We start from the raw sequence: 14,365 nt of genomic DNA on the forward strand, positions 1-14,365 counted from the left end.
ACAAAAAGTACAAACACCACAATTGGCTCTAAAACTCCAAATGATCTATCCTTTACGTAACATTTGGGAACATTGTTTGGGAAAATAAATAAATTATTTTTGTTTAAAATTATTTTTTTTATAGGGGTTTCTTTATTTTTTTTATTTCTTAAATTCCAATTGAAATTAAAATTCGTTCAAATAAAATAAGTAAGATTATATTTAGAATATTATTCTATTAAATATTATTGAATGTTGCTTTTTTTGAAATCTTAATCAAGATTAATTAAATTTTAATAAATAAAATTATATTTAAGATATTATTCCATTGGATATTATTCAATTTAAAATTTATTTCCAAATAATATTTTAGTTTTTTTTATAATGTTAGCAATCATTTCATCAATAATTATATGTGAACCAATATGTAGTCTTTTTATGTTTTTGATCATAAATATCTTATGAAAATGGATTTTAAGTGATTATTTTTATCATCAATTTTTTAAAAAAAATTGTTATTAAATTTTATTCAATACTATGCATCTTATAAAAATAATAATTTTTTTTCAAAAAATTAAAAATTACATGAATCAAAAGGAAGATTTTGATGAAAAAATACACATTTGTTCCATAATTGTATTCATTGGATTTCCTGTTGATTGTTTATTATTATCGCACAACTAATTAAGAAAATAGATTTCAAAAAATTACATATGACAATGCATGAGTAATATCGTATGTATGAGTAATATCATATGCTTGAGTATTATGATGGCATAACTAATTAATAATTTTTTTTATATTTATTAATGTATATAATTCTAGATTTATCTTAATAAATAAATGCATCAATTATTTTTTAAAAAAAAATTAATGAAGTAAAGAATCGTCAACTATGGTTAAATGATTGTTTAATATTTTTTTGATAATATAAGGATGGATTAATAATTTCCTTCTAAATAATAGGGACTAAATTATATAATTTACTCTACAAGACCGACAGCAGACTTTTGCTCTTTTTTTTGTCCCATTTGGCAACTACTAAAGTAACCTTGGACTTCTAAAATCCTCTCTTGATCAGGCATGACATGCGCTTCCGAAACTAGATCCATTTGAACCTGTCCCTACTTGAAGGGGGGCAATGGGAGTCCGCCACGTGTAATGTCGTAGTTGGTAAAAAGAATGGTTATCTGATTTCTTCGCAGTTGATTGGTTTCAGCACAAGGACAAAAAAAGTAGCCAATCATATATGATTTTTTTAATTATATTTATTTGGGATTTTTTGGGTAAGTATTGCCTTATAGGGCATTGCAGCCATTTCTTGCAAATGAAAATCTTGCTCAGGTACTAATCTTCTGGTTTAGCAGCTTGATTGGTCAATATGGTAATTAGCAAGGGATCTTTCTCTTACATTGAAACTGCCTCCTCTTTGTTTGTTCTATGTTGAAAAGATCTGTCTTCTTGTTGTGGATCATCAATCCTTACAAAAACCAATAGAGATCAGAGACACTAGCTTCTAGGCTTTTAGATTTGAAGAAGCCTAGATCAGAAACGACTGATTTTTGAACTGGGTTGCCATTCACATTTCTTGTACCCTCCTTGGAAAGTGTACATCTTGCAGAGATATTTTGCAAGGTTAAGGAAACTTGTTGATTTGTTAGTAAAATTTGTGTCTTGGGAGCTTTCAAGTTGAGCCCAGGTAAAAAAGTTTTTACTTTTTTATAGGAATTCAGTCAGTTGCAAGATGCACAGTTAAGGAAAGATTGAGTTTTGAGGTGATCAGGTTGTTTTTCTCTCCTGTTTTTTGTCATAAAATAGTGAGTTATGGTGGAGGGTGAAAATTTGGAAGCCTGTAGTGAGGTTGGTGGGGGAGAAGATGAACGAAAAGGAGGGTTCTTTGACTGTTTTTGGACGCCAATTTATTGGTTCAAGATGCTCGCTAATGAGACACATTGGAGTTTTGTATTTGGTGTATTGGTTGTGTATGGCATAAACCAAGGACTTGGTGGAGCTTTTAATCGTGTTGGCACTGACTATTACATGAAGGATGTTCAAAAGGTGCAGCCTTCTGAATCACAGATTTACCAAGGAATCATTTCAATTCCATGGCTTGTCAAGCCTCTCTGGGGTCTCCTCACTGATGTTCTTCCAATTTTAGGGTACCGGAGGCGGCCTTATTTCATCTTTGCTGGTAAATTTTACCCTAGGGCTCTCATTGCATCTGAATGTACTGTGCAAAGATCTTATTTTGTGGTATTGCTGGTTTCATTCTTCAATTTTAGTTTGTAAATGATGCTTTATAACTTGTCATTACTTGTGTATGCTTTTGTTGGATTATTCGTTCATCTTGCACCTGGTAATCGATCTATATGGGTCGACATTATGCCTTAAAAAGTGGAAATTTAGGCTCCTCTTTTAAGTGCAGGATAAAATTTAATCCTGGGCACTCTAGTTTCTTAAGTAGCATGCTTTATGTAGAAGTGTTTGAAGGTTTTGTATGATATGGTGAGAATGAAAGTGGCTAGTGTAAGTAACTATGCCCAAGTAACAATAGGCACGTATCAATTGTCTCGTTGAACTTGGGTGGCATACAGGGAGTGAGATGTGTATGCTGCTGGAACTTTAAAAGAAGGGAAAGACTCAGTAGTGTTTCTGAATTTTTAGAGTGATTCTTATGAAGTTTACTTCTTTTTTATAGAGTTGTGCATACATGTTATGTGCATATTCGAAGGAGGTCATGCGGACACAATTTAGGGTGTGATCTATAGTTCCCAAGTTAACTCAATTTAAGAGGATTAATATCTACTTAATTAGGTAACTGTTTCAGAAAATCATCATCTCAGTTGAAATAATTGAGCATATCTTGAAGGAGAGATTAAATGGGTAGGATGTGTTTATTCTAAACAGGTTGAGGATAAATAACTTCTCATCTGAGCCACATATCCCATGATTGGTGTGGCCATCTTGTGACGGGATGCTTATGTCTTCTGGTGCAGAACTTGGTTTTCTGAGACATATATGGAGCATCTTTTGTGGCCTTATGAATTATACTAGTTTTACCTTGTAGAATGAAGCAAATGCTCTCTGTATGTCATTAAAGAGCGACAGTATGCGGTGCCTTCATTCTAAATCCAGAACTCTTGATAATCCAAAATAGGAATCTACTTGATTTTCCCAGTACGTTATCATTTGTTAATAAAAGCTTGTTCTTTTTGTGTTTAGTTTCTATAATAGGTCAGAAAACTAACTCTTTACCCATCTAATGTAAATTTCAGGATTGCTTGGCGTGGTCTCCATGCTCTTGTTGTCGTTCCATGAGAACCTCCATATTGCATTTGCTTTGTTGTCATTGACGGCTGGTAGTGCTGGTGCAGCGATAGCAGATGTAACCATCGATGCCTGTGTGGCTCAGAATAGCAATACTCGCCCATCCCTTGCAGCTGACATGCAAAGCTTGTGTGCTCTCAGTTCATCCATTGGAGCATTAATGGGATTCTCTCTCAGTGGTATTTTTGTGCACCTAATTGGCCCTAAGGTTGACTGCTGTTTAAGTTCATTGTCCATTCCCCCAGCACTTTCTTTTCGCTTTTTCATTCTTTTCTTTAAAACAATAAATCAGTTTGCACACTAAAACTATGATATTTCCTCCTCTTCCCTGGTAGGGGGTGTTCGGCTTGCTATCAATTCCAGCTGGACTCGTATTTTTAGTTGGAATTTTGCTTGATGAGCCCTTCATGCCTAACTTCTCTTATAGACAGGTACTCTTTGCAGCTTCTGTTCACCCTTTGTCACTTCTAGCTTCGTATTCTTATGTTTCTCTTTGTTGCTCAGGTAAACCAGAAGTTTGTGGATGCCGGTAAGGCAATGTGGAGAACTTTGAAATTCCCAGATGTGTGGAGACCATGTGTTTATATGTACTTATCCATCGCATTGAGCATAGATATCCATGAAGGCTTGTTCTACTGGTACACAGACTCAAAGGGGGGTCCATCTTTTTCTCAGGTACATGGTTCTGCATTCATTTTCCCTGACCGTCAAGAGAACTGAGAACCGATTGTCAAATTGACTAGGTAAATAGCTACTCATAATGCCCTCTTATGCAGGAGACTGTTGGTTTCATATTCTCAATTGGTTCGATAGGATCTCTCTTAGGAGCATTACTCTATCAAAATGTTCTGAAGGATCACCCATTTCGAAACCTACTTTTCTGGATTCAATTGCTATTTGGTTTGTCTGGAATGCTAGATTTGATGCTGGTGCTGCGTTTGAACTTGAAATTCAGCATACCAGATTATTTCTTCATTGTCATTGACGAGAGTGTCTCTCAGATGATTGGAAGGCTAAAGTGGATGCCCCTTCTTGTGCTCAGTTCTAAGCTTTGCCCCCCTGGGATTGAAGGCACTTTCTTTGCTCTACTAATGTCAATTGATAACGTTGGACTCCTCTCATCTCAATGGGGCGGAGGCTTTATTCTTCACTTACTAAAAGTTACTCGGACAAGATTTGATAATCTCTGGATCGCCATTTTGACCCGGAACATATTGCGAGTCACTCCACTTTGTTTACTATTTCTTATTCCGAGAGGTGATCCCAACGCTTCAATACTTCCAACTGAAATCTTAGGTGCAAAAGAGGAGGCTGAAAATGAGAATATCGAATTAGTGTCCCTCGTCAGCAGTGTTGATGGTAAATAGCTTAAACAAGATTGTTCAAACTGAACATGTTCAAGTTTTCTTAGTGCAAATACAGAGGCCTATGCTAAAATCTCTCAAGAACACAGATTACTGACTTTGGGGGATCTGAAACAAGAAACTGCTGCGAACAGCGCAACGTATAATTGCACTCATCATCTTCTGATTTATTTTTTGAAATCATTGTTCAACCTGATAAGATTGAGTTCAGAAAAGATGCCTGAATTAGCAAACAAGGAACGTTATTTTGTATTTTTTCAACACAATCATTTGATTCCGTTTGTAGGCAAATACTAGAGAATTTTAGTATGTAAAAATGTACTGCAGGAGCACTTGAGAGTTGATTTATATAAGCTCAAGAAATATTTTTATGCAGCTGCATTAAGCTTCTCAGCTTTTACTCGAAAATTTCATGGATTGAGGTTCTGCTGACACTTTGTTTTTTAGTTTGGAAATGTGTTTTAAAAGTGTTTGGCTTGGAAAAACATTAAATTGATGTTTTTTTAGTGTTTTTTATGGTTTTAATGAAAAAAAAAAAGACTAAAAAAAAGTTATTTTCATGTATTTTCAAGCAAAAAGCATCTTATACTATACCAGGTGTCCCAAGCAGATTTGTTAGCCAAGAGAAGAGTGGAACTCTTTTAACATAACCTGCCATCTCTTCTCTTTTCCAAAGGTAATAGGGTTAAGTATACATAAACATACTGCAGGTGGATGGCCATTGACACATTGACCCGAGACTTCACTAAATATTAGGGGAGGAAGATCGAAACATGTTCTTGTAAATATACAGTATACTAGTGTAGTGTTGATGTTGCTGGCAAACTTAAGAACCTAACAAGAACGAGACTTGGGCTCTCTTTAGCATGATTTTTATAGATTAATTTGTGTTGTTTTTAAACTATTAATTTATAGAAAATCATAAAAATATTTGATTATAAATATTTTCTGATATAAAATTAAACGCGTCGCAGCACTTTAGATGATGAGCTTTCGTCAGATGCTTCTGATCTTCTGGAAGATGAGAGGAAGGCGAAGAGCAACACTGCGAAAGAAAAGGTTATCAAGAAAACTACGTGCAAAAGAGTCTTTGCAACTCCGAGGTCACTATACTTTGCCAGTTGCAACGCAAACTGATGAATAGCAATGACTGCCGGAGTTGAAAAGAACAGGAGGGTCCCACATAATACCAAGAACCCAGAAAAAAATGATTAAAAATCAACTCATATTAACCAGAAAAGAAAAAAAATAACAAATCATTGCATCAGAGAAAAATTATACATTTGATGACAGATTCAGAAACATGTGATTTAATGCAGTAATGAGCACGAATTTTAACAGGCACTGAAACACAGCCAATATAAATTTAATTGTGAAACCGAAATACATGGCTGTTGGAACAAAAAAAACTTCAAGGCAGACATTCTTTAGCATGCCATGTCTTCTTGGTGTTAAACGTCCCCCCTATAATGTTCATAGGATGATCACATGTTGCACGAGGAATCATAAAATCCCCGTGTGCACACACCAATAGGCTCATTTTACGCGTCTCCTCCTGTCCCTGTCCCTGCTTCTGTCATGATCATCCAGCTCTCTGCTTCCACTCTTTTCCCGGCGATCACGGTCCCGTCTTTCACTTTCCAATCTCTCCCTATGCCCTTCCCGGTCCCCTGTTGAGTCATTTCCCCTCTCCCTGTCCCTAAGTGATAATTTTCGTTGCGGGCTTTCACTTCTGCTTTCATTGCGGTGTCGCTTTCTTGAAGAATCATGATTATCACTACGTCTATCCCTCCTTTCAGAAGATATGCTCTCTGCAGTTTCAAAGCAAAGGGAAACTATTATGTTTTCCAATTTTAGAGTTTGAATTGTTCTGGCGTCTAGGCTGACCAAATACACCAAGCAAAGAAACATATGTGACTAATGACCAAATCAACAGAGACAGTAAACAATATATATAAAACTAGCAGAGCACAGGGAAACAAATATCCTAACCAGTGGAATGTTACATGAAAGATTCAGTCTTGCAAACTGATCACTTACTTTTGCTAGTGACATCTTCATTAGAACTTGATAAGCCATATTCAGACTCCAGCCATTTCCGATGTATTGCAACTTTCCCCTCAATTTCCACTGAACTTTTCATTCCTCGCTCCTCAAGGGATTCACGATACTCAATTAAAGCAACTTCCAAACGTCTCAATTTTTGTCTGCAATATCATGAGCCAAAATCAGACAACGCATATACATGAAATGTGCAATAGTGCAAATTGGTTATGCCAAGGACAGTTATACATGACTGCCCTAAACAGGGACAAAAGGAGGGAGCGGGATGGAAACTCAATGTGACAAACGATGATGTTTCCAAAACCAAATCATTTGAGAAACAAATAGGTATGATGACCACAGAAGAAGTGGGTATGTACCTCTGCTCTTCGTTCATTCCACTATCAGGTTGTGTTGGAATGTTTGCATCAGTTGCGAATTCCATTTCATCTGCCTTACCTTGACCATCACCAGCATTTTCACTTCCAGAAGATGAGTAGCTCAACCCGAGATCCCTAGCACTTCTCTTTTGTTCATCGTCACTTTCATCATCATCTCTAGCCCATTTAGATGCTGGCAGAACAGGATCGTTCTTCTCTTTCTTAGCAAAGGCTTTTAGTTCAGGTTGCTTAATCAGGAGGGTTGAAGCCACAGATACAGACCCTTTGTTCTGAGATGGCATCTCATCCTCCCCATAAACATTCCACCCTGTCGATCCCACTGGCTCTGCTTCAACATTCATTTCTCTGTGAACACTTGAATATCTACTGGAACTTGAATTGCTCTGAGCAATTTTCAAGTCATCATCTAATTCATATCCCCTTTGTCTTTCTGCCTCTTCCAGGCTCAGCAATCGTGCCACCATCATCTCTCTACCACCAACAAGCGACAATCCATTATGTCTGCAACGTCTTTCCAACTCAGCAAGAGGAAGATTCATTAGCTCCTTCACAGCTGCTCCTTTGCCCATTGCTAATGCAGCATCTTGATTGATCTTTGCCCCTTCAACTGCGTCTTCTGAACTACTCTTTTTCTCTATTTCGGGTGCATCACCACATATAGAATGAAAAGGGATCACACCAGAGTTACTAGAACGTAGAAAAGTAGCCCGTAGTCCATTCACATATGCATCTGAAAACAGAAACCAATCTGACCATACTTGCAACACTTTCAGAACCCGTTCCTGTTGAAAGCCATATGAGCTCATATTTAAAGCGCAGAAAAGATAACAAAATTGGAACTGAAAAAAATAAATTAGTATTACAGCTCACCTTAAGGGCCTCAGCAGTAATCCTTCCAGTTATACTACGATACAAGTCATTGAAGCTTTCCATTATGTCAGGTAGAGCAGCTTCAAACTTAGTGCGATATGCAGATGCATTTTTTACAGGAGCACTACTATTATGAAGGATGTCAGAGACAAGCATGAGTCTTGCAACTTTCGTTGGAATGGGAGTTTCTTTAAGTGTCAAAGATTCTGTCAGAACTTCAACTACCTGCAGGGCAAAACAAAGAAATTAAGTACAATAACAATCATCAAGATAAATAGCACCAATGCTTCCATTATTTATTTACTTATAAGATGGATCTCGACATCTCATTTGCAGGTCTAGTTGAAACAATTTGTAGACTAATGACAAAGAGAACATAAAAAAACTGGATTACATAAAGTGCTTTTTGTGACTTCGATGGAGAACAACAGAAAATGGTGCGCACTCAACCATCAAACAATGTATGAAAAAAGATAATGAAAACAAAATGCACTATTATAAGGCTGTACCTCTCCTGCAGCATCAGCATTATCCAAGGAAAAACCCATAGCATCCTTTATCTGACTTCTTTCCAATGTTAATGCACGCAGCATATCCTCAAACTCATCCCTTTGTGGATCAGTCAGTGTTCTTTCAGAGTCAACTCGCTGAAAAAATTCAATCAGTTAAATTAACTCTGCAATTATACAACTTAGGAAAGCTATTCCTACCAGAAAAAAGTAAACATACCCTGCTTCTTCCAGCAGCATATGTACTACCAGACTCCTTTTCATGCTCCGGGCTCTTTGCTGTGGGCAGAGGTGGTGGCACCCATCTAAAAAAAGGATAATGCTATGTTATTCTCCAGTACAACATACCAACATATTCAAAATTTTACACGAGTCCTTCAGAAAAGGCTAGCACAAATAGCCATTGAAATAGTAATAACCTTCCGCTACCAGTTATCATGATAAAAGGCTCTGTTCGCCACCTTTGAAGAGTATCACCCTGCAGGCCAAGCATAATTGATCATTCTCAAATCCGCATACAGGTGAGTAAATGAAATGATAGTTTCTCTTTGCAAAAGAGATCGCTTTATAGGAAATTTTGCATAAAATACCACAAGTAAAAGAAATCAAGAAAAATGATTGTGGCCACTGAGAAGAAAAACCTCAAAAGTTTAAGCATGGTATTGAAAATATGAAATCTTGGAGTAAATCCTATTTGGAGGGAGGGGATGTTTACGACATTGGGAGAAATGGCAGATGCCATAAAATCTAGCACTCTCAGCCTCATACAGTAAAGTAAGGTCATTTTTCTAAGAATGTCGAAAATTTCTATAAAAGAAGTACAAATACATCTGAGTCATGTGATCCATGCATACAAGAAGGTATACCTGAGCAAAAGAATAGAGCCTCCAAACATAATAAGTATGTTCTTTTGATCCAAGCTCAAACAAGAAGTTGAAAAGAGGATTCCCACGACCCCTTTGCATGATAGCTTGTTCAAAAGCACATCCTCCATCAAGAACATATAGAGCCATTGTATCAATCATATGGTGGAGGTGATCATCCTCAGGTGGAGCAACCATTATATCAGGAACATTTGGAGTAAGAACCTAGACACCAAATTAAGTCACTAACATGTGCTTGGAATAACATATTAAAACTTCATTATATCATCTCTGACCAATGAATCCAACCATCAAATTCGTGAATGGACCATGGGGACTATAATTCAGAATTTAGTTATCATGGGCTCAGTTAAAATATGAACCAAAAATAATTTCATTTAACAAGTAATCAAAATTATATTTCAAAGGGACAACAAAAATAACTGTTCTGAACTTTTGATGCTTTACAAACATAACCTCAAGATAGAAAACGCTTTATACCAGGATCAGATGGCTATCCAAGAAAAGAAAAAACCTCATCATTCCAAAAGGAATTCATTTATCAATAAAACATAACATAACGATGTTCCAGTCATGTTGCCACATGACAGTTCATTTTCATAAGTATCATAGCTGCACAACATTCTTGCTAGAATAAAGCAAGCAGACAGTTAGTGAACCTACCAGTTCAGAGTTCTGATTTGGGACAGAGGTGACTGGTGGACCTGATGGACCAGAGAGAATCACAGTGGCACCCTATCAAACACAATAAGAACATTTTAGAAGCATTCCATATGAAGAAAGAGAGCAACCCGCCTTAAGCTGCCCATTTATGCTAAGAATGTTAAATGAAAACGCATTTATTTTGTTCAGAGGAAATTTGTCTCACGGCATCAGATTAGTATGTGCATCAATGTACCATAGATCAATTACTGGTTCACAAAAGGAAAAAGCAGTATGCGTATAGATCAACCTGATATGAGCAATAGGTTAAGGTGGAAAACTATAACATACCTCTTTACTCCTAATAGCCATTTGTCCAGGTGGTGGAGCAGGTAATGCCTGTGATGGAAGAGCCACGGATTTTCCCCACCCAATTTTCAACTCATATTCATACACAACAACTCCTATGACATGAAATAAATTACTTCAATCACTTTAGTGTTCCACTCCATATAATGAATATTTGAATAGTAGCTCAAATAAAATGGTATCCAGCTAAAATAAACCCCAAATTAGTGATATTGATACACAATGATCACGAAAGATGTGCAGTGCTCGTCATATCAGGAGATACCTTGGCGCAAAGTAAATACCCGAAAAACATGGATTAAAAGAGTGAATGACCGAACCTTGCATTTCATCCTTTGCAGCCTGCCCATCAACTCTATTCATGAATGCTACGAATCCACAGTTTCTTTGCCGTCTCCGCTCTTCTTCTGTCCTGGGCCACATTATCTTCACACTAGCTATGGGTCCAAATCTTCCAAAAGTTCTCAGAAGAAAATTCTCATCGACCTAGACATAAAAGCAAGAATTAAAATGCCCTTGGCTGTATAAATAGCAGAGAATTAACAAGTAGAGATGCAAAAAAGAAATAAAAATTCAAAGTAACAATCTGACCTGTGGTGAAAGATTCCCAACATAAAGATTCGTGGTTTGTGGATCAACGTCATCAAATGATCCAGGCAGCTTTCCACTTGGATCAAAGTCATCAGGTAGTTCATCAAAACGACTAGATGGCTGGGGAAAAGAAAAAGAAAAGGAAAACCTTAGTTAAAGATCCATTTATGTTCAAGAGTGGTGAAATATGCAAAGTGTGAGTATATAGTGTGTACGCATTTGCACTAGGGACTTACTGCAGAACTTTCATTATGGCGCCCTTCGCGCCAATGTTCCCGTTCTTGATTTCGCCTCTCCCTCATCTCATGTTCATGCTTCAGCTCCTCCATAAAATGATCTATGTTTCGAGTCTTTCCCTTTTCCTTCTCCTTTGGTCTCTCCTCCTCCCTCTGCAAAAATATGAGAACACATGAAATTGACCGTTACAGGAAAAGGCTTAAGAACCAACAGATATAGATGCCTTCTATCAAAATGCTAACCTTCTTCTCAAGTTCTTTTCCCTTGGATGCCATAGGAGGTGGTATGAAAGATGGAACATACCTGCAGAAGTAATATTGCAGATAAACTTCTATGTCACGAAGACAACTGTTTATTTTGCTGTTGCAGCCATAATCTAACAAGTGCTATCCACATCCCTTTCAAATTTTTTAAGTGCCTAGAACTATTAAAATGTATTAGTTATTTGACTTTGCAGTCTCTTTTTAGCCCTTCAAATCCAAAAATTTTAAAAATTTGGCAGTCAACAAATAAAAACGACGTGGTTATTATCAGTCAGTATTATTCCTTTTAAGAATACATCTTAGAATATCACACTTCTGAAAAATTCAATCAAAGGTTGCTATTCTAAGAGATTGAAAATTTGCTGTGTCGAAAAAGCGTAAATTAGGGATCGACACAAAATCTATGCTCACTTATAATTGGTTCAAATGATTATCAATTTCGATTTTTAATGCCATCAAATATGAAAAGCACACAAATTAAACTTTTTTTCCTATTTTCTTCTATGTACAAAACTAACAAATACAAAACTACACTTGAGGATTTTATCACCACACAATTCTCTCATTTCTAGTGATGCCTTACCAAATGAGCATGGGAACATGGTTAATCAATCAAAAGCATTAATTTACCTACTTCCCTTCTTTGGAACAGATACCCCATCTTTCGACTTTTCACCTGCCATCCGCGAATGATAAAAAAGGCCCATACTTTTATTAATGTGTCCGGTAACAATATAAAACTATTTATTTATCCATAGTGTGAAACAGTTAAGAATAAAGAAAAACAACGGGAGAAAGAGACTCGTGCATTAACATTAATGAGCAATCAAAATTCCTAACTAACCTTTAGAATCAATCTTCAATTTCTCATTGGGATTGATAGTTCCACCTCGAACAAAAGTCTTTGATCCGGGCGCATTATCCCCTTGAAACGACTCCACAAACTCCGCATACAAACGAGCTGTTTCATCCTCCGCTCTCTTCACCAAAAAAATCAGAAAATCAGCCCATAAACAAAACTACCAAATTTCTTCAACCAGTAGAAACCGCATGAGCTCAAAACTCAGGCAATGACAGCAAACACACACACATCACACACCTTTTTCCTCGCCTCTTCTTCCTCTCTATGCTTCTGGAATGGAGTCTTTTTTCTCGTGATGGAGAAAGAACTCATCTTTGCATTAGATTCTGACATTATCAAAGTTCAAAGTTCAGTCAAAACTCACAAAAAAAAAGTATCCAAGCTCAAATCCGTTAATTAATAAATCAATAAAAAAATGAAGTCAGCATACAATAGAGCACCACAGCAACAGCAACAGAACCCTAAATTCACTTCCAAAAACCACCAAGTCTGCATACCAATCAAACTAAACCTAATTATTCAACTAACAAATTCTAAGATCGCCAAACTTCTGGCCAAACTAAACCTAATCAGTCAACCAATTAGAAATTAGGGCTTCTTTCAAATTACTGAACCAAGTCATTGACATCAATTTTCTAACTTGCAGTTACAAAAGTGTAGCTAGAACGAAAGAAAACTGATGTCGAAGACAAATTGAAAGAGAGGGGGTGAGTGAGTGAGTGAGCGGCAGAGAAGAACGAACCAAGTAGAGCTGAGTTGAGCGAGTTGAATCAGTGAGCGAATAGGGGTTTTGTGGAGGGTGATTTGGGGCTGGTAAAGGGAGTTCTCGGTTTCGTCTTCGTCTTCTTGGTGATGTTGTAGCTGTTAATTCAATCTAGTAAAACAATCAATCTCGATAGAGAAAGGAGGCGGGTGACTTTTTTGGGCTTCTTTTTTCATTAAAAGATGGATACTAGTTAATGGGCCCAGATTTAACCCATCAAGAAAAAATTAGTTAATTCAATCATGGTTGTCAATTCAATCCGAATTGTCAAATTCAACCCGAAATATGATTTAACTAGAGGCCCGGGTCACTGAATTTTTAGGTCAATTCCCAAGTCACCAAATCAATCCTAAAACAATGTCTTTTTATTTTGGACAAGAAGTTTTAAAAAAATCCTTAAAAAAAAACTAAGTATATCTCACTCAAATTTAATTAGATTAATCGATCAAGAGTTGGGTTGAATTGTTATATCAATTAAATTTTAATATAAATTTGAATAATGTTATTCATTCCAAGATATTGAAGAATTTTATTATTATGCTTACAACTTTTAGCTTCGATGTGGATATTCATTTTTGTCAGGTTAGTTTCAAATTATCTCAAATGCAAGCTTGGAGCAATTCTATTTGAATTTCGACTCCAACTATAAATATTCTTATTTTTTAGACGGGTTGAAGTATTGAGACATTTTTGAATACCTAAATTAAAATTTTGGAAATACAAAAGGAAACAAAAAAAATAACAAAAAAAAGACAAAAAAACCTCTCTGTATACATCATTCCTTTTGTTGCTTTTATAGTTTCTAAATTTGACTTGGAAGTCAACTAGAGACAAGTCCTGAGTCATGAATTAGATGGATTGATTTGAGTTAACTCAAGTCAATTTATTTTTTATTTTATAAAAAAAGTGAAAATGACATTGTTTTGAAAAATAAAATCAACGAGTCTTGATTGGTGTAGATAATTGGCTGATCTATTAGTTTCAGCAATTTGATTTATTATTTATAGTCAAGATATATGTTAATTGGTAGTAGGTGATGTCTAGTAAGTCAAGTAACAGATAGTTGTGGTAGTAGCAGGTGGTGTCTAGTAAGCCGGCTGATCGATAACTGATATCTGTAAAAGATTTCATTTGATGAACGTGAGGATTCTCTGATAATAAAGTCAGTAATTTTATAGAGAGAGCAAGTGCAATGATATTTTAGAAAGGTAAACTTTGAAAATATATATGCTTAAAATATTAAGAATGAAAAGACTGTGAA

At 36.1% G+C, this 14,365-nt stretch overlaps 2 protein-coding genes across 4 annotated transcripts; one reads left to right on the forward strand and one right to left on the reverse strand.

Moving 5' to 3' along the window:
• Positions 1-1,239: 1,239 nt before the first annotated feature.
• On the forward strand, positions 1,240-5,045 carry LOC7465431 (probable folate-biopterin transporter 2). Of its 3 annotated transcripts, none has more exons than XM_024590656.2 (6): positions 2,025-2,170; positions 2,887-3,156; positions 3,255-3,514; positions 3,642-3,737; positions 3,811-3,981; positions 4,083-5,045. In XM_024590656.2, exons 3-6 carry the CDS (start codon positions 3,275-3,277, stop codon positions 4,671-4,673), a joined length of 1,098 nt encoding a protein of 365 aa, XP_024446424.1. In that variant the 5' UTR covers positions 2,025-2,170; positions 2,887-3,156; positions 3,255-3,274; the 3' UTR covers positions 4,674-5,045. The 3 variants fall into 3 exon arrangements, with proteins under 3 accessions (XP_002324921.1, XP_024446424.1, XP_052304853.1); XM_052448893.1 differs by having other exon boundaries at positions 2,038-2,170; positions 2,976-3,156; XM_002324885.4 differs by lacking the exon at positions 2,887-3,156 and having other exon boundaries at positions 1,240-2,170.
• Positions 5,046-5,910: 865 nt separating this feature from the next.
• LOC7465430 (protein RRC1) lies at positions 5,911-13,251 on the reverse strand. The gene is made up of 18 exons (XM_002324305.4): positions 13,084-13,251; positions 12,579-12,667; positions 12,324-12,459; positions 12,110-12,155; positions 11,459-11,519; positions 11,216-11,368; positions 10,980-11,099; positions 10,709-10,874; positions 10,371-10,483; positions 10,041-10,112; positions 9,360-9,581; positions 8,913-8,971; positions 8,714-8,798; positions 8,494-8,631; positions 7,985-8,209; positions 7,094-7,896; positions 6,711-6,877; positions 5,911-6,481 (listed from the first exon to the last, which is right to left on the reverse strand). The coding sequence occupies exons 2-18, from the start codon at positions 12,651-12,653 to the stop codon at positions 6,207-6,209; spliced, it is 2,916 nt and encodes a 971-aa protein (XP_002324341.3). The 5' UTR covers positions 12,654-12,667; positions 13,084-13,251; the 3' UTR covers positions 5,911-6,206.
• Between the last annotated feature and the right edge of the window lie 1,114 nt (positions 13,252-14,365).

The sequence above is a fragment of the Populus trichocarpa genome, chromosome 18 (genome assembly GCF_000002775.5).
Source record: "Populus trichocarpa isolate Nisqually-1 chromosome 18, P.trichocarpa_v4.1, whole genome shotgun sequence".
NCBI classification, from domain to species: domain Eukaryota; kingdom Viridiplantae; phylum Streptophyta; class Magnoliopsida; order Malpighiales; family Salicaceae; genus Populus; species Populus trichocarpa.

What these genes read in the sequence shown, in the direction of transcription:
- LOC7465431 (XM_002324885.4), top strand. Translation starts at nt 1,804, where the DNA reads ATGGTGGAGGGTGAAAATTTGGAAGCCTGTAGTGAGGTTGGTGGGGGA. An exon ending in TGCACCTAATTGGCCCTAAG is followed by an intron (nt 3,515 to 3,641) that starts GTTGACTGCTGT and finishes CTTCCCTGGTAG; the next exon opens with GGGGTGTTCGGCTTGCTATC. An exon ending in CTAACTTCTCTTATAGACAG is followed by an intron (nt 3,738 to 3,810) that starts GTACTCTTTGCA and finishes TTTGTTGCTCAG; the next exon opens with GTAAACCAGAAGTTTGTGGA.
- LOC7465430 (XM_002324305.4), bottom strand. Translation starts at nt 12,653, where the DNA reads ATGAGTTCTTTCTCCATCACGAGAAAAAAGACTCCATTCCAGAAGCAT. An exon ending in TGGCTATTAGGAGTAAAGAG is followed by an intron (nt 10,113 to 10,370) that starts GTATGTTATAGT and finishes TGTGTTTGATAG; the next exon opens with GGTGCCACTGTGATTCTCTC. An exon ending in GGAATGAACGAAGAGCAGAG is followed by an intron (nt 6,878 to 7,093) that starts GTACATACCCAC and finishes ATGATATTGCAG; the next exon opens with ACAAAAATTGAGACGTTTGG.